At 46.1% G+C, this 24678-nt stretch overlaps 1 protein-coding gene across 1 annotated transcript in view; it reads right to left on the bottom strand.

The window, feature by feature from the left end:
- CLNK (cytokine dependent hematopoietic cell linker) overlaps nucleotides 1-23635 on the bottom strand; it is a 75760-nt gene extending 52125 nt beyond the window's left edge. Inside the window, exons 1-5 of the mRNA XM_060188467.1 lie at nucleotides 23520-23635; nucleotides 20032-20150; nucleotides 18058-18109; nucleotides 7057-7082; nucleotides 6832-6851 (exon numbers count right to left, since the gene is read on the bottom strand). Coding sequence (XP_060044450.1) covers nucleotides 6832-6851; nucleotides 7057-7082; nucleotides 18058-18109; nucleotides 20032-20150; nucleotides 23520-23634 — 332 coding nt within the window. The 5' untranslated portion in view covers nucleotide 23635. The remainder of the gene's footprint in view (nucleotides 1-6831; nucleotides 6852-7056; nucleotides 7083-18057; nucleotides 18110-20031; nucleotides 20151-23519) is intronic.
- Between the last annotated feature and the right edge of the window lie 1043 nt (nucleotides 23636-24678).

Raw genomic sequence — 24678 nt, 5'->3', positions numbered from 1 at the left:
CTGCAGCCACTACAGCAGTTTACACGGCACCTTTCACTTCTGTAGCTCCCTCTCCTGCACCATCAGACCAAATCCACACCCTCCATTTTGTTTAGAAGGTAAATGTGGCCCTTCTAAACAAAACCCTCAGCCGTGGCAGCCATAAACCTCTAAAGAGCTCGGACAACTCAGACAAGCAGTCAGTGAGGATGGAATTCATGCTCCATGGACCAAGTCCATTTTAAGAAGTTTTTACCAGCATCTTAACATGCCCCAGGATTGGAAAGACCTGGCTCGTGCTGCACTCCCAGACCCACTCTATCTACAGTGGAAGGCATGCTTCCGCGATGAGTGCTCTAGACAGTCGCAGGAAAATAGTAACAAACAGGTAGAATGGAATTCTGATGCTTTGTTTGGAGCAGGAGCTTATGAATCTGGAGCTCAGCAGGCAGAAGCCAGGTTTCCAACCGGTTATTTTGAACAGGTACGCATCTGCGCAACACAAGCATGGGAAAGGGTGACCCCACCCAATGTAGATTCATCAGTTCCCATTAACTTTCTTCACCAAGGCACTGATGAATCATTGGTGAGCTTCATCTCAAGGGTGAAGACAAGTTTAGAGAGAAAGGTTTATAATCCTGACATCCGCTCACTACTCCTGCGCTCTATTGTCTGGGAAGGCATGAGACCACAATTCCGTCAGGCATGCCTTAATCTTAAACACCTACACCCAGATAATTGGATTTTAGCGACACAGGAACTTACATCAGGCAATTATGGGGCATCCGCTACGACACAGGTTTATACAGTTACCCCATGTAATCAAAACGGGGCCTGCTTTCAGTGTGGTCACCAAGGACATTGGCGTAACCAATGTCCTGATAAGCTGCGACCATGCCTCCAGTCAGGGAAGCCACGCCTCCAGTCAGAACAACCCTGCTTTCAGTCAGGGAGCCAGAGGCCACGTACTGTTTGTCCAAAATGTTGTAAGGGGTTTCGTTGGAAGAGAGATTGTTGGTCCCAATTTCATAAAGATGGTTCTCCCCTGAATGGTACAAATTCAGGGCCTGAGATTTTGTGGACCACTCCTGTTTTAGAACGGGGTCACCCTTCTATGACAGTAAAGATTGGTAATATTCCTTTTAAATTTTTGATTGACATGGGGGCAGAAAAGACGATTTTAAGGCAAGAAGAGGTTCCCCAAGATTGGGAACTCCTTCCTGGACCCAGTATACATGGAGTAGGAGGGATGACCCCATCATTTCGCACACAAGATTCGCTCATGTGGGAAGACCCGGAAGGCTCTACTGGACACTTCTGCCTTTTGGTAGCTAATATTAGCACCAACCTACTGGGCAGGGATCTTCTGGAATGTCTTGATGTTAGGATATTCACAGATGCTTCTGCAGAGCGTAACACTCACTCCTTCGAGACCAGGTCTAATCAGCATCCCCAATACTAAATGCCACTGTTCGTAGCCAAACACCCCGCTTAAGCTGGCTTTCTAATGAGCCTGTCTGAGGGGAACAGTGGTCTTTACCTAGGGATAAACTAGAAATTTTAAAAGAGCTTGTCCGAGAGCAGTTGTCATTGGGACACATTCGTCATTCTTGAAGCCCATGGAATACTCCTGTCTTTGTGATTAAAAAGCGCTTGGGAAAATGGCGCCTCCTTCAAGACCTCTGTGCAGTAAATAAAACCATGCAGGTCTGGGGCTCCCCCCAAAGGGGTTTGCCTCATGCTTCTGCAATTCCCATGGGAATTCCAATCATAGCTATTGATATACAAGATTGTTTTTTCTCTATTCCCTTGCATCCACAAGATTGTAAACGTTTTGCCTTCTCTGTTCCTTCTATTAATAATGCCAGCCCTGCTGATAGATTTGAATGGGTGGTGCTACCCCAGGGTATGGCCAATAGTCCTACAATTTGTCAGGAGTCTGTTAAATCTGCCCCTTTCCCATATATTCATAAGGGCCTTCATGTTTTTCATTATACAGATGATATTTTAATATGGGGAAAATCAGATACAGATCTCTATGCCTTATGTGATTTTCTCATTCCTGCATTAAAGAAAAGCGGCCTTAATGTAGCCCCTGAGAAAATACAGCTAATCCCTCCAATATCCTTCCTAGGTTCAGAGATTTCTCTAACACAAATTTCTCCCTTAAAATCTAATGTCACCTTCCCTTCTAACCTTACTCTTGCTTCTTTACAAAGTTTTCTAGGAAATTTAAATTGGCTTAGGCAGTATCTCTATCTGCCTACAAGCTGCCTCCAACCACTGTTTGACCTGTTGAAAAGAAACAAACAGCCCTCTTCAAAACGTAAGTTAACTCCCGAGGCCTCCTCAGCACTGGAGAGGGTTAACCAGGCCCTCCAGGACATGCACCTTGTTCGATTCTCCCCCTCCTCTCTGGTAAACCTTCTAATCTTCAACTCCACCCCCACAGTAGTAGGGGCATTGTGGCAAGACCATGGGGTTCTTGAGTGGCTTTACACGCCAGTAGGAGGAGCTCCAAGACTCTTCACTGAGATAGATGCGTTAGCATTCATGGTTCGCCAAGGGAGAAATTGGTCTGTGCAGGTCTTAGGGAAAGAACCAGATTTAATTATTCTGCCCTTTTCTCTCACAGATACAGAGTGGCTTATATGCAATCATTCCCGCTTTGCCATAAGCTTCGTGGGGTTTCCAGGACAAATAGATAACCATTTTCCTTCTAATAAATTGATAGTTTCTTTACTTCTTTTGCCTCTACTAGCACCTAAACTTTTCTCTCGGGATCCCATTCCCTCTGCTCCTACAATCTTTACTGATGGCAGAAAAAAAGGGAGCTGCTGCCCTTATGTATTACCCAGACAAACAATCTCCTAAACCTCTCGTTACTGAGCTTCCTGAGAATTCCCCTCAGTACAAAGAACTTTATGCTGTTTTCCTTGCATTAAAAGCTGTACCAGAATCCTTCAACCTTTTTTCTGACAGTGTGTACACTGTTAACTTACTTCCATGGCTTGCTCATTCTTATGTGAAAATTGATGACAACCCACTTTCCCCTCTCTTGATTCAAATCGCCTCTATGCTCTGTTCTCGAACCCAACCACTGCATATTCAACACCTTCGTTCCCACAGCCCTCTTCCTGGTTCCCTGTCCAAAGGGAATGCCACAGTTGACCACCTTACCTCCACAGGAACTTTCCCAGTCTCTGTCTCTGATCCTGCTAATTTTCATTCTCTAACCCATGTTAATCTTAAAGGCCTTCAAGCTCACTTTCCTGATGTTCCTGTACCACAGTTAAAACATATCCTCGCTACATGCTCTTCTTGTGCAAGTCTCATAAAGACACCTGCTATCCAGACCCTTGGGGTTAACCCCCGAGGTTTAAAAGCTAATGCTATTAGGCAAATTGATGTCACCTACATACCAAACTTTGGCAAACAAAAATATGTGTTTTTCTCAATTGATACCTTTTCTAAATTTATGTGGGCTACAGCTCAGACAGGAGAAAGTGCTAAAAAGCTTAAAAGCCATATGCTCTCCTGTTTTGCTGTGATGGGTTTACCTCTTCAACTGAAAACTGACTGTGGACCGGCATTTACCAGCGAACAATTTAAAGATTTTTGTTCCCTCTGGAACATTACTCATACCACAGGCATTTCCTATAATCCACAGGGACAAGGCATTGTTGAGAGGGCCCATCAAACCCTTAAGGCTCAACTAAATAAAATTAAAGGAGGAATGTACCCCCCAATATCCAGCTAGCAAAAGCCTTAACTACGTTAAATCTCTTTAATATTTACAATAACTCGGACCTACCTCCTATCATTATTCACTGGAAAACTCCATCTACCCTCCCATCTATTAAGGTCAAATGGAGAGACCCACTCGATAAAATTTGGAAAGGACCTGACCCACTATTGACCATGGGAAGGGGTTTCACATGCGTTTTCCCTCAAAATTTCTCTAAACCTCTGGGTTCCTGCCCTCCATGTCCGACAATACCCGCAGGATGGCGCTGTTATCCCTGAAGAACAAGAAACAATACAAGAGGACCAGATGCAGGATACATCCCAGGACCCATAATACGACATGGCAGTACCTACAAAATCTGGCTCACAGAGACCTCTCTCCTACCCTTTCCCTGAATGTCTTATGTTATAACTGGCCAGTTGTTTTTGTGAGTGAGTGTGTTGAGTGACAAAAAATTTTTTTTTGCATGATCCATCTGCTCAGAGTACTCTAAAAGGTAACTGGCTTTATATAAAAATGCTGGATGCAGCCAAAGTTTCTGGAGACATCCAGAAACATTCCAAAATTTTTGTTTTTCTCCCTCTTTTGATTTTTATATATAGTTTTGGTATATATGTAAGTGTTTAGTCTTAAACTGTGTGACTAATGACAGATATAAATTTGTTTTTAAAAATAATATGTTTTTATAACAAAAGTTCTTTTTCCTCCAGTGTGTTATAACTAAATGTTTATGGGTATGTCTCAAGTTTGGTAACACTAACTTAACAGTCAAAAGTGTAACCCTACAGCTACACTATTACCAGACAAGGTAAATATTAATTTGTTAAGGTAACTATTTAGGTAAAAGTCTAAATGTTTAACGTGACTATACATTCCCAAAACTAAAATATATAAATTTTATATACAGGACACCTTTGAAGGGCCCCCAAAGGTGCCCTGTAAACTATGTTGTGGAAATTAATCCACAACAGATCTGGCATCAATCTGGCACTGTAAACGTTAAAATCATTATCACGAAAATGCGTTAACTCTCTAAGCAATTTGAGTCTGTTTAAAATACATATTTTAGCTAAAATTGGTCTCAAGATCCTGTGGTAGAGACTGCTACAGGAGGTCACATGAGATGACCTTTAAATAAAATCATAAAGAGATTTTAAACCAATTATAATCATCAAGGTATCAGCTATAACAAACCTATAACTTGTTACAAGTTCAAATTAACCACGAGAAGCAGATTGTTTGTGTTTCTTTCACAGGAATCCCGGAAAAACCATCTGAACCCCTGCACACCAAGACATCACCCACTAGACAGCATGACTACAGTGGCATACCTCCCGAAACCCTAGATGTCACTTAACGCGATCTGAAGAACCCGATACACAGACTCCAAGGACAGAACTTTCTTAATGCCTGCTTGCCGTTCCTGCTTCTGATTTGCCTGTCACGTGTTGGTGGTTCCAGGTGGCTATCTACAGAAAAGCAGAATTCCAGCGGCTGACCTCCCTCATGCAGTGTCTCATCCCCTGCCAATTCTTCCCCTAGCCATCTACTTTGGACTGAGACTTGTATCAGACTTTCTGGCATACCCTATAGACATTTTACACAATTTTAAAGCAGCTTATTTCCCTTCACGCTGCTGGTTTTTTATAGACTGATCCTGAGTAATTCATAGACTTTACAGACTATTGCCTTGAGGACTATACAATGCCAAATAGCCCCTCTGTTTGGTGGGTCATGCCCTCCCACCTCCCCCTCATTATGTACCCTTGCCCCCCCCAAGCAGGAAACGTCCCTTTACACACCAATCCTTCCCTTCACTTCACACTGGCTTTTACTACTCCCCTACTTGTCCCTTCCTGTCTTGTTATATCATTTAGGTTTATGCCCAAAAGGTTTCTGCTCCATGATAGTCTTTTACAGACCTTGAACCATCTTATGCTATTACTAGATAGAAAGATAGAAAAGATGTAGAGATATTGTGAAGAGATGGTTGAGCACATGTCACCCCTGGTTGTTGCCCAATAAAAAGCCCCCTCACCTCCCCCCCTCTCTCTGGGCTCTTGGCTCCCCCTCTCACAGATCTCTCTCCCTTCTCTCGCCCTGTGGTCAGGTATTGGGGATGGCCATTGTCGGCTGACTCCACGTGGCCTGAGCCACCACCCCCATCCTATAATAAAGATTTGTGTACCCCCTTGCTTCGGACTTCCTCTCTCTTCTCCGCGGTGCAGCCCGACACCTGGCCACAACAACAACAGAAATGGAGAGAGGAGGGGAAGACAGAGAGGAGGAGAGAATGAGAGACACCTGCAGACCTGCTTAACTGCCTGTGAAGCGACTCCCCTGCAGGTGGGGAGCCGGGGGCTCCAACCGGGATCCTTCTGCTGGTCCTTGTGCTTTGTGCCACGTGTGCTTAACCCACTGCACTAACATCCAACCCCCCTCTGTCCTTCCTTTCTAACTTATCTTATTTTATTTGATAGGACAGAGATAAATTTAGAGGGAAGAGGAAGATAGGGAGAGAGAGAGAGAGACAGAGAAAGTCACCTGCTGTCCTGCTTCACCACTCCTGAAGCTTTCCGCCTGCAGGTGAGGATAAGGGGCTTGAACCCAGGTCCTTGCACACTGTAACATAAGCGCTTAACCATGTGTGCCAGCATCCAGCCCCTCCCTCTCTCCCTTCCTTCTTTCCTTCCTTCCTTCATTTCTTTCTCTCTTTATTTCTCTCTCTCTCTCTCTCCCTTTCTTTCTTCCATTCTTCCTTTCTTTTTCTACCAGGGTTACTGCTGGGGCTCGGTGCCTGAAAGGTGAATCCACTACTTTCAGTAGTTTTTTTTGTTGTTGTTATTTGATAGGACAGATAGAAATTGAGAGGGGAGGGGGCAATAGAGAGGAAGAAAGAAAGAGAGACACCTGCAGACCTGTCTTTGTCACTCATGAAGCTTCCCTCTGCAGGCTGGGAGCAGGGGCTCAAACCTGGGTCCTTGTGCATGACATACGCACTTCAGTGGATGTGCCACTGCCCAGTCCCGTTTCCTCTCTTTCCAAGTCCTGGAACTAATCACTCCATCACAGAGCAAATGGATTTACTCTCTTAAGTGTCTTACCGAGGAGGTGGTAGAGGAGTCTGCAGAAGGAAAGAGAATCAGAAGTTACATTTGTTGGTCTGTGAGCAGAGCTAACAGTGTTTCAATAGACCATCCAAATCCCAGCCAACCACATCTTCTAGGGTCTGATTTCCAGCTGACACCCCAAGTCTTTCCAAGTGCCCAGATTCCTGTGGCCCTCAGAGAAAGAGTGGGTGACAGGTGCACCTGTGGGCAGCCTCTTACCTTGCTTCCTCTTGTGGCTCTGTCTCCTGAAACAGAAGAAGGAGATGTAGTCAGTTGACGGGAAATGTCAGGGAGCTATTTTTACATATGTGGAAATGGAAATCCTTCTCATTTGAATTATCTCCTTGAGAATGTCAGTTACCATTTGTTGAGGTTGTTTAGACCCCCTGAACCACATTGTGGCCTCCTCTAATCCCACCTTTGTTCTGAGGTCTGGAGGGTGACCTTAGGGATCTCCCTTCCCTGAAGACTTTCTTCCACACTACACCCCTCCTTTCACTGCTCCCAGATTGCAACAGCTAATCCCCCACCCCTCCCTCTCTCCAAATCTATTTATTTAATTGTTTCTATTGAGGGGGTTCATGCCTTACAGTGCATTCACTGACATATGCATACAGTTTCATTATGTAATAGCCCCTGCCCCCCAAATTTTCTTCCTATCCTCCCTCCCCCCTCTTCCCAGAGTCCTTTGCTTTGGTGCAATGCACCATTCTCCAAAATCTTTCTCATCTTGGAATTCAGTTGTGGCCCCAGCAGGAGGAGAGCTGGTTCTCCCCCCCCCAGTGGAGAGAGAGAGAGAGAGAGAGAGAGAGAGACATTAGCACCATCTTCTCCGAAGTGAGACAGAGGGATGGAGCTCAGCTGTCAAGCCATGGCTTCCTGGGGGGCTGTGCAGAGATGAGCACAGGGTGGCTGGAGAGTGGGTCATGTCTGGGCATGACTGTGGCTGATCAGGGAGAAGCTGTCAAGCTCACCGGCTGCTGGGAAGTTCAACCAAACTGTGGAGGTCTTTGACTACTGTCTCCAGGTCTTCCCCAACTTTTTTTTTTGAGTCCTTCCTTTCTTCCTTTTTTCCTTCTTGCCTGCCACCCATCCTTCCATCCTTCCTTCTGTTGAGGGTGAAGGTACCACTCAGAAAATAGGAGTGTTTACAGGTGTGGTTTAGAAAGGTGGAGGTGGGGCTTGGGTTTTAAAAAGTTGGACCTTTTGAGCTTTTGCTATCTCCTCCCAGATCACTATGTGATCACCATGTAAGTGTTTTCTCTCTCTCTGTCTCTCTTTCTCTGTCCCCCATGTCCTAATCTCAATTTTTTTTCCAAATAAAAGTTTAAAGTGCCTGAATAATCATACTCTCTCAATTCTTTGATGAGAAAATCCATGGCAGACTTTATAATATTGGGGAAACAAATGTTGCCTTTCATTTCCCCTTCATTGCTTCCTTCCCTCTTCCTCATCTTCTTCTTTAGACTTTATTAATGAGAGAGAGACAGAGAGGCAGAGAGAGAGACACCAGAACACCGTTCAGCTCAGTTTATGGTGGGATTGAACTGGGATTTTGGAGCCTCAGGCATGAAAGTCTTTTTGCAGGATAATCGTGCTTTCTCTCCTGACCAATCTGTTTTTTTTCTTTTTTTTTCTCAATATATATTTTTTTCTTCTTGTTCTTGGGTGGATTTGTTTTTAATGGTTGTTTTGTCTTCTTTCCTGTTATGAACAATACAGAAAACAAAATATTTTTTTCCCCTCAGACCTCATGAATGAGTGATTTCATTGCTTCTAGCCTGTTTTTGTATTTAGACAGAGAGACAGAGACGGAGAAAAGGAGTCACACCAGCACACCAGAACCTCAGCCCTGGAATCCTCTGGTGCAGTGGCAACTCCCCTGTTGTCTTGGGGCTCAAAAGTGTCCTCCATGTTCAGCAAGGCATGCGCTCTACCTGGTGTGCTATCTCTCTGGCTCTTATCCTTGAGTGTCAAGAGTTCTTTGAATGCTTCAGGTAATAGTCTGTTGAGGTCAGAAATGATAGGAAGTAACTGGGGGAACACACACAGACATTGCTGCACCATGTCAGAACACAGGTTCTCCAGCCCACCTGTGTACCTGGGGAAAGGAAACTACTGCACAGAAAATGGGAGTGGTAACAGGTGTGGGTGTGGCTTAGAAAGGAAGTGGGGGCGGGGTGTGGATGTTTATAGGCTTCACCTGTGGGCGTGGCTTACTCTCTGCATAGGCGGCCTGTCATCTCTCTCTTCTTTCCTCCTCCTCTCTCTCTCCCCCTCCCTTACTCTCTGTCTCTTCCCCGCCTCTTCTCCCTTCCTCTCTCCTCTCTTTCCCTCTCTCTTTTTCCCTCTCTCTCCTCTCTCTCTCTCTCTCTCCTCTCTCTCTCCCTCCTCTTTCTCTCCCTCTATCCTTCCTCCCTTCCATCTCTCTCTCTTTCTCTTCTTTCTCTCTCCCTCTTCTCTCCCCCCTCTCTCCCTCTCTCATTCTAACATGTGGGTATCCTCAATTTTCCTGAATAAAGTTTAGAATTCCTGAACATCACTCTTTCTCCTCAATTCTTTGTTGGGATTATGTATGAGGAACATTTAAACACATGGAAAACAGACTAAGCCTGTAACCCCCTCATCCCCAGCCCCCATACATGCCCTTTTCTGTTGTATGCTTCACATTGGTTTTGGTCTCACCCCCTCCCCAGATTGTGGTTTAGCCCCTGCTAGTTTCCCGCCTCTCTTTCTCCCTGCCCCCGACCCTACTACTGGGAGAGTCCCTCTCTGTCGTCGGAGGAGAAAGATAGAAGAGCACGTTTGCTTGCTTGTAAAAATAGATTAAACTGCGTTCTCAGCTCAGCCGTGTCTCTGGTCGTCTCTGTTACCCGCCCGTGAAGCCATCCCGGTTAAAACAACATATGGTGCCTACAACGTGGGACGTGACCTGCCCATCCCCCAGATAAGTGACAATTTGGCTACCTATGCGCTGTGGCATTCTCTTCTGCACCATTGATGAGGTATGGGTGGTTACAGCATTTGTGCAATTCCATCATTGTGTTGAGCAGATTAGGCATGTTAGTGTGACCTGCCCCTTTGGAGAGGAAGGAGAAATTCTTCTCCAGAATAGCCCCGTAGTATTTCTTTTGGATGTTTGTTAGTTCTACTTCAATAATGGTTTCCTGTTTGGGTGCCAGGTTTTTTTCAACATCCTCTTGTCCAGTCAAGGCATCCAGAACTCAAAAGAGTGAGTCGTCCACAGGCAAGCTCCTGGAAGAAGTTGGAGCTGTCACACGAGTATAAAAACAGAAATCAATTACGGGAATATCAATTGGAAGGGGTCAATTGGCTGCTGTTCTTCTTCTTCTAGCATTTGCCCTTCTTCCGTAGCCAGTCAACAGCGTCAGGTTGAGCCTGATGTAAAGTTTTGAGACCTCCTTTGAATCTGGAGAGGTGGCAGTCGTTGACTATGTGGGTCATAGTCTGTCTGGAGCCGCAGGGGCAGTTGGGGTCGTCTCTGGCTCCCCAGCGATGGAACATAGCTGCGCACCGGCCATGGCCTGTTCGATAGCCATTGAGGAGGGCCCGATCATAATGTGCTAGGTCAAAGCCGGGTTGATGCTTGCAGGGGTCTGTGATGAGGTGTTTGTTCTTTACCTCAGCTGACTGCCAACTCTGTTTCCAAGAGTCTGGAACAGAGAAGTTCAGTGTAGGCGTAGGGGACCAGATTGGGTGACGAGACGTCAAGCGTTGGACAGGGTGGGCGAAGATATCCGCGTATATTGGCAGGTCCGGTGGAGCGTAGACTTGGGAAATGAACTTAGATGATGCCGCATCCCGACGAATATCTGGCGAGGCGATGTTGCTAAGAACTGGTAGCCATGGAACCGGGGTGGAACGGATGGTTCCAGAAATTATCCTCATGGAGGAATATAATTTGGAATCGACCAAGTGGACATGGGGGCTATGGAACCATCCTGGGGCACAGTATTCTGCAGTGGAATAGCATAATGCCAGAGATGATGATCGTAGTGTGGGAGCGCTCGCGCCCCATGAGGAGCTGGCCAGTCTTGCAATGATGTTATTCCTCACACCTACCTTTGCTGCAGTTTTTATGAGATGTTCGTGAAATGACAGAGTGCGATCGAGAGTAACGCCAAGGTAGACTGGCTAGGCTGCTGTTCAACTGGTATAACAGGCAGAACTGTATCCTGGCTGATGAGATGGGATTGGGCAAGACTATTCAGTCCATTGCCTTCTTACAGGAGGTATCCAATGTTGGCATTCATGGACCTTTCCTGGTCATTGCTCCACTGTCCACAATTACTGATTGGGAGCGAGAATTCAATACACGGACAGAGATGAACACTATTGTTTATCATGGTAGCCTGGCCAGCCGACAGATGATTCAACAGTATGAAATGTACTGCAAAGATTCACGGGGATGTCTCATCCTGGGTGCGTACAAGTTTGATGCCCTGATCACCACTTTTGAGATGATTTTGTCAGACTGTCCTGAACTTGGTGAGATCGAGTGGCGTTGTGTCGTCATTGATGAAGCCCATTGCAAAATACTGTGGAAGAACTATTTAGCTTGCTTCACTTCTTGGAACCTTCACAGTTCCCTTCAGAATCAGAATTTCTCAAGGACTTTGGGGATCTCAAGACAGAGGAACAGGTTCAGAAGCTACAGGCCATTCTCAAGCCAATGATGCTTAGAAGGCTCAAAGAGGATGTTGAAAAAAACCTGGCACCCAAACAGGAAACCATTATTGAAGAAGAACTAACAAACATCCAAAAGAAATACTACTGGGCTATTCTGGAGAAGAATTTCTCCTTCCTCTCCAAAGGGGCAGGTCACACTAACATGCCTAATCTGCTCAACACAGTGATGGAATTGCACAAATGCTGTAACCACCCATACCTCATCAATGGTGCAGAAGAGAAGGCCATAGCGCATAGGTAGCCAAATTGTCACTTATCTGGGGGATGGGCAGGTCACGTCCCACGTTGTAGGCACCATATGTTGTTTTAACCGGGCTGGCTTCACGGGCGGGTAACAGAGGCGACCAGAGACACACGGCTGAGCTGAGAACGCAGTTTAATCTGTTTTCACGAGCGAGCAAACGTGCTCTTCTGTCTTTCTCCTCCTCTTCTGTCTTTCTCCTCCGGAGGCAGAGAGGAACTCTCCCAGTACGTAGGGTAGGGGGTGGGGAGAAAGAGAGGCGGGAAACTAGCAGGGGCTAGACCACAATCTCCCAGGGGAGGAGTGGGTGGGGGTGAGACCAAAACCAATGTGAAGCATACAACACTTTTCCTGAAGTGTCTTGTGCAAATATTTTCTTCCAGCCTGTGGCTTGTAGATAACTCTCGTCACAGTGAGTTTCATGGGGAAGAAGATTTCATCTTTCTTTCATGGGTTGAGTCTTCAGTTTTGTCCCCAAATAATCAACACCAATCTTAAGGTCATTCATGCTTTTCTGGTCATTATTATTATTACTTGTTAATTTTATTAGTGATTCAATACTGATTTACAAAACTACCTGTCAACAGGGGTAAAACTCCACACTGTTTCACCACCAGAGGTCTGAATCCCCAGTCCCTCCATTGCAAGCCACACCAGCTCTCCCAAGGTTGCAGACATCATCTCTATAACTATCTGTCTACGTTTGTACATAATTGTCCCCATTTTTTTCCAGGTCCTGTCTTCTTTTCACAGTATTGATTTTTATCAAAGTCTGTGATTCATTTTGAAAAGATTTCTGTAAAGGGTGTAAGGTCTAGGCCTATATTACGTATTAATATTATTTGAACATGCACATTCTGCTTTTTTAAACATCATTTGTTGATGAAACTACTCTCCCTCATTGGACTACGTTTAGTGTTTCCAAGATCAGTTGACTTTATTTAAACAGGTCTATTCCTGGCTTCTTTGTTCTGGCTTATTGATCCATACATAAGTCTATTCCTTTAGCAATACCACACTGATTGCATTGATGCAGGGAGCTTTATAGTGGGTTCAATAATATCTCAGTCTCCCAACTTTCTTCTTCTACACTTCTTCAGAAATCCAGTTGTTAAACATTTACCTCTGGGCAGGGGGGTAGATAGCCTAACGATTATGCAAAGAGATTCTCATGCCTGAGGCTCTAAGGTCCCAGGTTCAATCCCCCACACCATCATAAACCAGAGATGAACAGTACTTTGGTTAAAAAAATAATAAAATGAAAGCAAATAATAAAAAAGAAACATTCACCACTGTTTGTGACCTGCTTTGATGTTGCCTTGGATAAAACAAGTGAGTTAACATCAAAAGTTTGCCCTTTCCAGACACTGATGTTCTTACTAGTGATATAAAGGGGTTGGAAAAGAAGGGATGTAGGATCCAAGAATTTGCTTTTTTGATAGTCTTTTAAATTTTTTTAAAAAATATTTATTTATTCCCTTTTGTTGCCTTTGTTGTTTTATTGTTGTTGTTACTGATGTCATCATTGTTGGATAGAACAGAGAGAAATGGAGAGACGAGGGGAAGACAGAGAGGAGGAGAGAAAGACAGACACCTGCAGACCTGCTTCACCGCCTGTGAAGCGACTCCCCTGTAGGTGGGGAGCCGGGAGCTTGAACCGGGATCCTTAAGACAGTCTTTGCACTTCATGCCACGTGCGCTTAACCTGCTGCACTACCACCTGACTCCAAGAATTTGCTTTTCAATGAAAGGGGCAAAGGTGCCACAGAAGCGCAAATAGGATCTTTGAGGCTCTTTGAGGTGGGTTCTAGTCCCACCTCTGTCACTTACTGAGTGAGTCACCTTGGACAGGTCACCCCAATCTCTGGGCTTCTGGTCTTATGGCTGTGAAATGCAGATAACAGAAGGTAGGTCCTCGGACCATTTGGATAAAATAATAGAGTTCTTATTTCAACTTAACTGCCATTCTGTGCTAAGCATATGCAGGACCCTTTAACTATGAAATACGATCATGAAAATCAATGATCTCAGAAACAGACCATCAGCTTTCTCATTAGAGAAATAGACACTGAGCAAATTGGATGAAAACTTGGCCCCAATTATAGCATTTTTTATGTCGATGAGTTTTATGATATATCAAAAAGGAACCATTAGCATTTTGTATCTTGATGAGAAATTGTGGGAGAGTCCAAGAACAACTTAGGATCCAAGTGGCTGATGGATGGATAGTCGACAAGGCCAGTTGGAGAAGGCTCTCTAAGGCTGAGATGATGTTCTGACCATCCTTCATATAGATCCAAGCAGACTCTGGTATTACGTGTCAGCATCCCACTCTGAGCAGTTCTGAGCAATTTTAAACAGACGATCTTCTCTCTCAGAAGTCATCACCGGACCTGGTAACTCCTGCAACTTATTTCTAAGACTTCTATTTCTCTCTCTCTAACATAGGCTTCTTGCTTTTTCTTTTCTTTCTTTTTTAAATCTTTATTTATTTATTGGCTAGAGACAGCCAGAAAACAAGAGGAAAGGGGGAGATACAAATGCAGAGACAGAAAGACACCTGCAGCCCTGCCTCACGGTTCACAAAGCTTTTCCCCCTGTGGGTGGGGACCAGGGGCTTGAACCCAGATCCTTGCACATCGCAACATACGCGCTCAGCCATATGCGGCACCACCCGGCCCCTACAATCTACTCCTTTAGGGGGAAGCACATTATTGCCCACGCCTCTGGGGGCACCTTTCTAATCTCAGTGTGGAGGTGACACATTACTGTCACTCCACTCATGAGAATTTATGAATATTGAAGCCATCGATGTTCTTTTGAAACTACAGGTTGTGGGTGGAGTCATGTTAAATATAAAATAGTCTGAAAGATGCTAGTCTTTAATTTAATTTTAGACCATCTCTGGTGGGCTTCTCCCCCTCCTCCTCTTCCTTGGCCTCCTCCTCCCCTCTCTCTCCTCCTCTTCTTCCTCCCTTTTCCTGTTCTTCTTTCTCCTTTTCCTCTTCCTCCTCCTTTTCCTCCTGTTCCTCCTCCTCTTCTTTCTTCTTCTCTTCTTCCTCTTTCTTCTTCTCCTCTTCCTCCTTTTCCTCCTCTTCCTCTACCTCCTCCTCCCCTTCTTCTTCCTCCTCCTCCTCCTTTCTCTATTTTAATGCTTTTTATTCTTGTTAGGAACACACCTTGACAAATTCCATCATTTTTGCACTTATGCTTTGCCATGTTTTCCCACTAGGGGTCAGCATTATCCATCAATTCTCAGTCTTCAGCCTTGGAATTTGCTTAGTTGGGATGAGGAGGGGAAGTCTGGAATGAATTTTAGATGCTTACAAACACAGGAAATCCCAGGTAACACTGAATTCCGATGTTGACTCCAACCCTCTTTGGATGACCTGAACAAGCTGTGTTTCTTGCCAGATTTGCTGTCATGAAATAATAGCCTTCAACCTGATTGATTCTTCTCCTTCTCCTTCTCCTTCTCCTTCTCCTTCTCCTTCTCCTTCTCCTTCTCCTCCTCCTCCTCCTTCTTCTTAATATTTATATTTATTTATTTCCCCTTTTGTTGCCCCTCTTGTTTTTTATTGTTGTTGCAGTTATTATTGTTGTTATTGATGTCATTGTTGTTGGATAGGACAGAGAGACATGGAGAGAGGAGGGAAAGACAGAGAGGGGGAGAGAAAGCTAGACACCTGCAGACATGCTTCACTACCTGTGAAGCGACTCCCCTGCAGGTGGGGAGCCAGGGGCTCGAACCCGGATCCTTACACCGGTCCTTGCGCTTTGCACCACGTGCACTTAACCCGCTGCGCTACCACCCGACTGCCAGCCTGATTGATTCTTAAGGAAAACTGGGAAACGTTATGCATGTACAAACTATTGTATTTACTGTCAGATGTAAAACATTAATTTCCCAATAAGGACATTTAATACAAAAATAAAAAATTAATACTCATGGATTATATATATAAAAAAAGAGTTTCTGTGAGTCTAATTTCTTTGGTATACGAATTTCTCTAAAAGCCACCACGTAGAACGGTCTTTTGAGGTCGTTGTGTGAATTCTGTTTTGTTTCTTTTCAGCCCAGCTTGAGTTTCTGGTTACCCAGGTGCCGTTCACTTATTCAAACTTCTCTCTCTTGATTGTGTTTGCTTCATAAATGCTTTCTTGCATATGTCATGCTTGTTGCCTCAAAGAGAATTGTTTTAACATTTGTGCTTGGTTCACCTCTGAGGAAAAGATAAATTAATTTTTTAGCTTCCTTTAGCCTCAGTATTGAGAAGCTAAACCACAGCAGATTTGAATATTACGGTTATTTCCATGTCTAAGATGCTTTCTTCTGGGTGTGATGAATGCTGATGGTTCATCACAAACAACTTATACTTTACATATTATATTCTCTGCTTGCAAATAAACCTTTACCCAGTTTTAGGGATTAAAAAAAAGTTAAGCTTCAGGGAAGATGAGTTCTTGAAGTCTGACAGCTTCCAGATAATGTCAGAAAATTATTGAAGAAAAATGACATGAATGTACATTAACATAAATCTATAACTGCTCAACTTGATGAAAAATATCACCATGAATTTCTCCCATCACTGAGTTACCCAATATGCTTTTTACTGTGACATTTTGTGAGACTGCATAAATTATCTGAGAATATGTTGGCATCAAAAATACAGAATTTCATAATAAACACATAAATCATTCAAACCTTTTCCAGAAAGATGCCAGATTGTAGAAAGTGGGGGTATTCAAGTAATCCCCCCATCCCCGTCAGTTTGCTTTCTTCTCTGCATAATACCTTAGTGGTCTCTGTGGTGATAAAGAACCCTCACTTGTGGAGGTAAAGAAGAAATACAAAGAGAAAAACTCTTGGGGGCTGGGCGGTGGTGAACCTGGTTGAGCGCACATATTCCCATGCACAAGGACTCAGGTTCAAGGCCCCGATCCCCACCTGCAGGGGCAAGCTTCATGAGTGGTGAAGCAAGTCTGCAGGTGTTTCTCTTCCTCTCTCCTTCTCTGTCTCCCCTTCCTCCTTCAATCTCTCTGTGTTATCAAGTATAATAGAAAGGTGTTGGGGGGGGGTGGCTGCTGGGAAAGGTGGATTCTTTTTTTATATATTTATATATTTATTCCCTTTTGTTGCCCTTGTTTTATTGTTGTCGTCATTGTTGGATAGGACAGAGAAAAATGGAGAGAGGCGGGGAAGACAGAGAGGGGGAGAGAAAGACAGACACCTGCAGACCTGCTTCACCGCCTGTGAAGCGACGCCCCTGCAAGTGGGGACCTGGGGGGGCTTGAACCGGGATCCTTACGCTGGTCCTTGCGCTTTGCACTACCTGTGCTTGTTGCGCTACCACTTGACTCCCAAGAGGTGGATTCTTGGTGCCAGCACCAAGCCCAGCAATAACCCTGGTGGCAAGGTTGTTACAACAACACCTTGTTACAAGGACACCTTTCTTAGTTGGAGAAATTTTACCCAAACCTTGCCTCACTCCCTGAGACTCTACTTTTTCTGAGCCTGTCTATATTTATTTGATAAAGAAACAGGGAAATTGAGAGGGAAGGGGGAGGTAGAGAGGGAGAGAAGCTTTTTAAAAATTATTATTATTATTTGCCTCCAGGGTTATCAGTGGGGCTTGGTGCACTACAAATCCACTGCTCCTGGAGGCTACTTCTTCCCTTTTGCTGTCCTTATTGTTTATCACTGTTGTTATAGTAGTTATTATTGCTACTGCTGTCATTGTTGTTGGATAGGACAGAGAGACATGGAGAGAGGAGGGGAAGACAGAGAGGAGGAGAGAAAGACAGACACCTGCAGACCCCTGTCACCACCTGTGAAGCCACTCCTCTGCAGGTGGAGAGCCAGTGTCTCAAACAGGGAGCCTTATGCTGGTCCTTGTGCTATGCGCCATGTGCGCTTAATAATTTTTTTTCTTTTTTGCCTCCAGGGTTATTGCTGTGGCTCAGTGCCTGCACCATGAATCCACTGCTCCTGGAGGCCATTTTTTTTTCCCTTTTGTTGCCCTTGTTGTTGTCATTATTGTTGTTGACGTTGTTCTTTGTTGGATAGGACAGAGAGAAATGGAGCGAGGAGGGGAAGACAGAGAGGGGGGGAGAAAGACAGACACCTGCAGATCTGCTTCACCGCCTGTGAAGCGACTCCCCTGCAGGTGAAGAGCCGGGGACTCGAACCGGGATCCTTACGCCGGTCCTTATTCTTTGCGCCACGTGCGCTTAACCCGCTGTGCTACCGCCCGACTCCCGGACTTTACCTCTGATGTGTTGGCTCCTGCTCGTGAGGTCCCTGGACATCGGCTGGTCTACCTGCAGGAGACAACATGGTGCCGTGAGCTCCTTGAACGTGACTGTGATGCCATCTAATATCTGAATTTCTAGATTTCCCTGGGTGAAAGCACCACCCTTGGAAAAAGGGTGAAAGCCCTGGGGGCAGCCTGAAGGTCGGTCAACATGTGTGTCTGGTTGGCTCTGGCAATACGAATAATTACATGTGTGCATGTGTAACTGAGTGATGGAAGGTGTAAACTGGCTGCTGATAATTCTAGTTGACATTCATATTGCTAAGATAGAAATTTTGGTCTTAAGAGATTGAGGGAGTCGGGCGGTAGCGCAGCACGTTAAGCTCAGGCGGCGCAAAGCAAAAGGACAAAAGGACTGGCCTAAGGATCCTGGTTCGAGCCCTGTCTCCCCAACCGCAGGGGAGTCGCTTCACAGGCGGTGAAGCAGGTCTGCAGGTGTCTTTCTCTCACTCTCTCTGTCTTCCCCTCCTCTCTCCATTTCTCTCTGTCCTAGCCAACAACAATGATATCAATAACAACAACAATAACTGCAGTCCAGTAAAAAACAAGGACAACAAAAGGGTATAAAATAAATAAATATAATAAATTAAAAAAGGAGATTGAATTTACACCTACTTCCCCCCCTGTGGACATTTTATTTATTGTACAGTTAATATTCTGATGACACTAGTGGCATTTCAGGTAACTTAGAAGAAGGTTATGTCTCCTAAATCTTTTCCCCTATCCTATAATGGGCAGCTGGCTGCAATTACAGGACACATTCACTTTATTTATTTACTTTTTAATGCCTTCGTTTAAAATATTTTATTTGTTATTACTGGATAGAGCATGAGAGAAGCTGAGAGGGAACGGAAGATACAGAGCGAGAGACATTTGTAACCCTGCTCTCCCCCCCCCCCGCCCCCCTCCCCCCCCCCCCCCCCCCCCCCCCGTGGTCCTGCATTCACTTCCTTTCTAAGTCATCCCTACCTACACCTGTCACTGTTTCCAAGTGTCTTTTGTTTTCCTTCTTTTCTCTCAGATAAGAGAAGCAGTTCCTGGTTTCCTCCCGTGTTTTCCAGATTCACTTCCCTTTCAGTCATGGTATAAAAATAAGATTCCTGGGGGCTGGGCGGTAGCGCAGCGGGTTAAGCGCAGGTGGCGCAAGGCACAAGGAGGCTTAAGGATCCCGGTTCCAGTCCTGGCTCCCCACCTGCAGGGGGGTTGCTTCACGAGCGTTGAAGTAGGTCTGCAGGTGTCTATCTTTCTCTCCCCCTCTGTCTCCCCCTCCTCTCTCCATTTCTCTCTGTCCCATTCAACAACAATGACATCAACAACAATAATAACCACAACAACAATAAAACAACCAGGGCAACAAAAGGGAAGAAACAAATAAGATTCCTGGTGACCAACCATTTGGATCCTGGTGGAATGGGGGCACAGAACCCTCTAGTTTATTTCTCCTGTTGTTTACCCTTCTGGGAGTACAGTCCAACACTCTTTATGGGTGCAGAAGGCAGGAGTTCTAAATTCTGTAGTTGCTTCTCCATCCATCGGACATGGGCTTTGGCAGGATGATCCACCCCCCTCCCCCCAAGCCTGTTTCTATTTTTCCTTAGTGGAGTAGGGACTATACTTAACTACTTTTTATATGATTGAAAACTGATGTTAAACAAGTAAGGGAAAAAAAGGAAAAGCCACAAAAAGAAACAATAACAAAAAGACATGTTCTGGGTTCAACTCGGCAGCTGAGGAAGGGATTGGACCATAAATGACTCAGAAAAGCTTCCACCAATATCACTTCTAACCTGGGTGGGTGTGGGGCACTGGTTCTCTGGAACTGCCAGTGCCCCTGCACCTCTCTGAGTCCCCCTCCTAGAAAGAGGCGTTAAAGATGTGGTGGTGGGGGGCTGTGTTATAGGGGGTTGCTCTGCGCTGTGTGACTCTCACCAAGGAGACTTTGCTTGTGCCTTCCGGCCTCCTCTCCATCTTCCAGGCTTGATGCTCCATGGGGTTGGGGGTGCTGGGGTGTAAGGAAAGGTCTGCTACACTCTTAAAATAGCGGGTATCTGCAAAAAAAAAAGGAAGAGAGGAAAAATAAAAGAGAGTCTCACACTTTATGCAGATGGGGCACAGGGCAACTGTCAAAACACTCAAACATATAAATATGAAGAGGTATGGTCCCGGGGTCAGATTGATGGGATAGAAAGTTAACTGTATTTACTAGTACTATTTTTCTTTTAGTTTAGGAGCTACTCTCTGCCCTAATCCAGGTTTCTAGGCCCATTCTTAACTCTGACACCATCTTCCCAGACAATATTTTTAGTCTGCCTGCATGTTGACTATCAGACTCTTGCAAAAATTACTAAAGTCCTGGGTCCCCTGTACCATACCTGACATAGACTTCCTAGCTTCTCTCCACCCTAAGATCCCTGTGCTCATCTGCTCTATTCCTCCTTTATGGTTCCTGTTTACTAAACATTTTGTCCTGCTTTATATCTTAGCACATTTGAGCCACCAAGTTGCAGATGCTACTATGACTCCACCCTGACTTTCCTGGGCAGTTAACCTCACCAATATTTCCTAAAATTTCCCCTCCTTAAAGCCCTGTCCCACTAGGGAAAGAGAGAAACAGGATGGGGTATGGATCCACCTGCCAACATCCATGTCCAGTGGAAAAACAGTTATAGAAGCCAGACCTTTTACCTTCTGCTCCCTATAAATAATTCTGGTCCATATTCCCAGCAGAAGAAGTGATATGGGGGAGGATGACCAAAGGGCTCTGAACTTCAACTTCATCAAGATCCAGAGAGAGGGGAGTCAGGCGGTAGCGCAGGTGGCGCAAAACACAAAGACCTGCGCAAGGATCCCGGTTCGAGCCCCCGGCTCCCCCCCTGCAGGGGAGTCGCTTCACAGGCAGTGAAGCAGGTCTGCGGGTGTCTGTCTTTCTCTCCCCCTCTTTGTCTTCCCCTCCTCTCTCCATGTCTCTCTGTCCTATCCAACAAAGATGGCATCAATAACAAGAACAATAATAAAATAGGACATTTGGAAGTAGGAACAGGTGTAGGTGTGACTAGAAAGGAAGAGAAGGCAGGACCACAGAAGAAAAATATACAGACGGTTATAGAAATAACAGTCACCCCATATCTGTGACCTTGGGGGAACCACTGCAGTTTCCAATGGAGGGAATGGGGTCACAGAACTCTGGTGGTGGAACCCTGTGGAATTATACCCTTGCTATCTCATAATTTTGTAAACCAATATTGTTACTAATAAAAATAGACACTTGCCCATGTGCCAGCTCCTGGATTCATCCCAAGGTGGGCATGAGGGGAGGAATTCCTCTTGCATTTGTCACCTGGGGACTGGGGGTGGGGCTGGAGGGCAGAAACAGGCCGTCTGGGTGCTCTCACGGGAGCATTTCCTCCTCCTCTCGCCACCTGGACCACTCTGCCCATCCATCAGGGCCTGGGCTGCATCAGCCCTTTGAGAATCTGCCCCCACGCCTCCGCCCACACCTGCCCTCTCTCTCCCTTTGTGCTGTGAATGTTCCCACGTGAATGCATCCTGAGGACAGGATTGCCATCTGCCTGTGTCTCTGCATCCCAACGAGGCTCTCCTGGCCCAGTGTAGACGCTGAGGAAACATGTGCTGACTGAGTCCATCAGCCAAGGTGAGTCATCTCCACTGGCCAGGGGGTTCCCTCTGAGCTCAGAGAACTTGCAGAGACCACTCGGCATGTTCCAGCCAGGAAGAGGCAAAGGGAAGCGGAGGAGAGAGCTTCCTGTCACTTTTAAATGGTAAACTCTGTGTCAAAGCTCCAGAAGGGGTCCCACAAAACCAGTCTCTTTTTTCACTTCAGCTTACTTATCTCACTTCACACGGCGCCTGTGAGTTCCTTCCAAGATAAGGCAATGAAGAAGGCTTCATGGGGCGGAGCTGGGCGGTGGTGCATTCAGTTAAGTGCACATGCCACCATGTGCAAGGACCTGGGTTCGAGCCCCCACGCCCCCCACCGGCAGGGAGGATGCTTCATGAGTGGCGAAGCAACCCTGCAGGTTTCTGTCTTTCTCTTTTCTTCTATCTCCCAGACCCTCTCAATTTTCTCTCTGTGCTGTCAAATAAAAATAGAAAGGAAAAAAAAAAACAGGAAAATGGCAACTGGGAGTGGTGGATTTGTAGTGCTGGCACCAAGCCCCAGTGATCCCCCTGGTGGCAGTAACAAATAAATAAGTGATAAAAGATGGCTTCATCATTTTAAACAGCTGAGTAGTGTTCCATTGCGTCTATATACCACAGTGAGAGGGGTCTGGGTGTTTGCTCACCTGGTTGAATGCAGTTAGTACGAAGTGCAAGGGTCCTTGCAAGAATCCAGGTTCAAGGACCCTGCTCCCCACCTGCAGGGGGAAGCTTCACAGGCAGTGTGGTTCCCTCTCTCTCTCTCTCTCTCTCTCTCTCTCTCTCCCTTTCTGTCTCCCCCTTCCTCTCTCAAATTCTCTGTCTTGTCCAATAGACAGAAAAAAAAAATCGCCACCAGGAGCAGTGGATTCGTAGTGCTGCAGCCAAGCCTCGGAGGCAAAAACATTATATATATATGTATATATATTACGTCACAGTGAGAAGGATGACTAGGAAGTGATCTCACTCCTAGGTGGAACTTAAGAAACCAGGACAAAAGGAGGTCAGGCAGTGGCACACCTAGCTAGAGCACACATTATAGCGCATAGGGGCCCGTGTTCAAGCCCCTGGTCCCCACCTGCAGGGCTGAAGCTTCACTAAGTGGTGAAGTAGGGCTACAGGTGTCTCTCTGTCTGTCTCCCTCTCTATCTGCCTCTAAATTCCTCTCTGGTTCTATCAAATAAAAGTATTAAAAAGAAAGACAGGCAGGCAGACAGAAAGATGCTTCATGAGCGGCGAAACAGGCCTGCAGGTTTCTACCTTTCTCTCCCCACTTTCCGTCTCCATGACCCTCTCAATTTCTCTCTGTGCTGTCAAATGAAAATAGAAGGGGGAAAGAAAAAGGGAAAATGGCAACTGGGAGTGGTGGTTTTGGCTATTACAAATTATGCTGCTATGAACATAGGTGTACACAGATCTTTTTGATTGGGTGTGCTTGGTTCCTTAGGATATATCCTTTCTTTCTTCCTTTCTTCCTTCCTTCCTTTCTTTCTTTCTTTCTTTCTTTCTTTCTCTCTCTCTCTCTCTCTCTTTTCCTTCAGAGACTGACTGGAGGCACAGGGCACCAAGGGGGAGAGGGAGAGAGAGAGAGGGAGACATAGGGAGAGAGAGAGAGAGAGAGAGGGAGAGAGAATGAACATCGGAACACCCAGGCCCAAAGGCTAAGGAGGCAGAATGTGCACTGTGAGCTCTCAGGTGAACCAGAATCTTCTCTCCTGGGCCCATCACCTGGCAGAGCTGGGGCAGGGCCCAGGCCTCACCTGCGTACTCAGACTCCTTTATCGGCCGGGCTGGCAAGATCTTCACAGACTGCCATGCCGGAAGCTCGGGGTCCTCGTACTCCTCCTCGCTGCAGACTCTCGCTCCGTCCGGCATGGTGGCAGAACCCCTTTCCTAAGCGGGAGGGGACAGTTCAGCCAGTCAAAGCAGCTCCTGCCAGCGACAGATGTTCTGGGGTAATGCCGCAGCGCCCCTGGATGGCGACTGGAAGCTTCCCAGCCCCGGCGTCTCTGTTGCCTAGAACTTTGTGCTGGGCGGGCTCCTGCAAGATCCCCAGAGGCTTGAACCCTTGCCTGTCTCACCCACATGCTCCTGTGGCTGATGTGGCTGATGGCCCGTGGCTGATATATTCCTAACAGATGACTAGTCAGGGCAGGGAGAGAGCTCCCCTGTGCAACATGCCTTGCCATGTGTGAAGACCCGGGTTCGAGTCAGCCCTGGCACTGTATGAGAATCCTGGGCTTCACCAGCCGTGGTCTTGGATGGTGGAGCAGGGCAGAGGCCTCTCTCCTCTCTCTGCGCTGTGCCGACCACTACATGTCTGTTAAATGTCCTCCTCCTCCTCCTCCTCCTCCTCCTCCTCCTCCTCCTCCTCCTCCTCCTCCTCCTCCTCCTCCTCCTCTTTCTTCTCCTCCTTCTTCTCCTCCTCCTCCTTCTTCCTTTGCCTCCAGGGTTATGGCTGGGGCTCTATGCCAGCACTACGAACCTACCATTGCTGGTGGCCATTTTTTTTCCATTTTATTGGGTAAGACAGAGAGAAACTGAGAGAGGAGGAGGGGATAGAGAGGGAGAGAAAGACACTTGCAGACCTGCTTCATTGCTCGTGCAGGTGGGGAGCAGGGGCTCGAACCCAGATCCTTGCACTGGTCCTTGTGCTTCTTACTAGGTGCACTGATCTTGGTGCATTTCTGCCTGGCCCTTTTAATAGTCTTTCTTAAAAAATTAAGTAAGTGGAAATTTGGGGGCTGGGATGTGGCATGCCTGGTTGAGCACACACATTACCATGTGTGAGGATCTGCGTTTGAGCCCCTGGTCCCCACCTGCAGGGCAGGGCAAGCTTCAGGAGTGGTGGAACAGGGCTGCAGCTGTCTCTCTCCCTCTCCTTCCTTCTCTTATTTATCTCGTCCTATCAAATTAAAA

Source organism: Erinaceus europaeus, chromosome 3, assembly GCF_950295315.1.
Source record: "Erinaceus europaeus chromosome 3, mEriEur2.1, whole genome shotgun sequence".
Classification (NCBI taxonomy): Eukaryota; Metazoa; Chordata; class Mammalia; order Eulipotyphla; family Erinaceidae; genus Erinaceus; species Erinaceus europaeus.
Note: the sequence above shows the minus strand (reverse complement) of the source record. Positions and strands in the feature narration are given on the sequence as shown.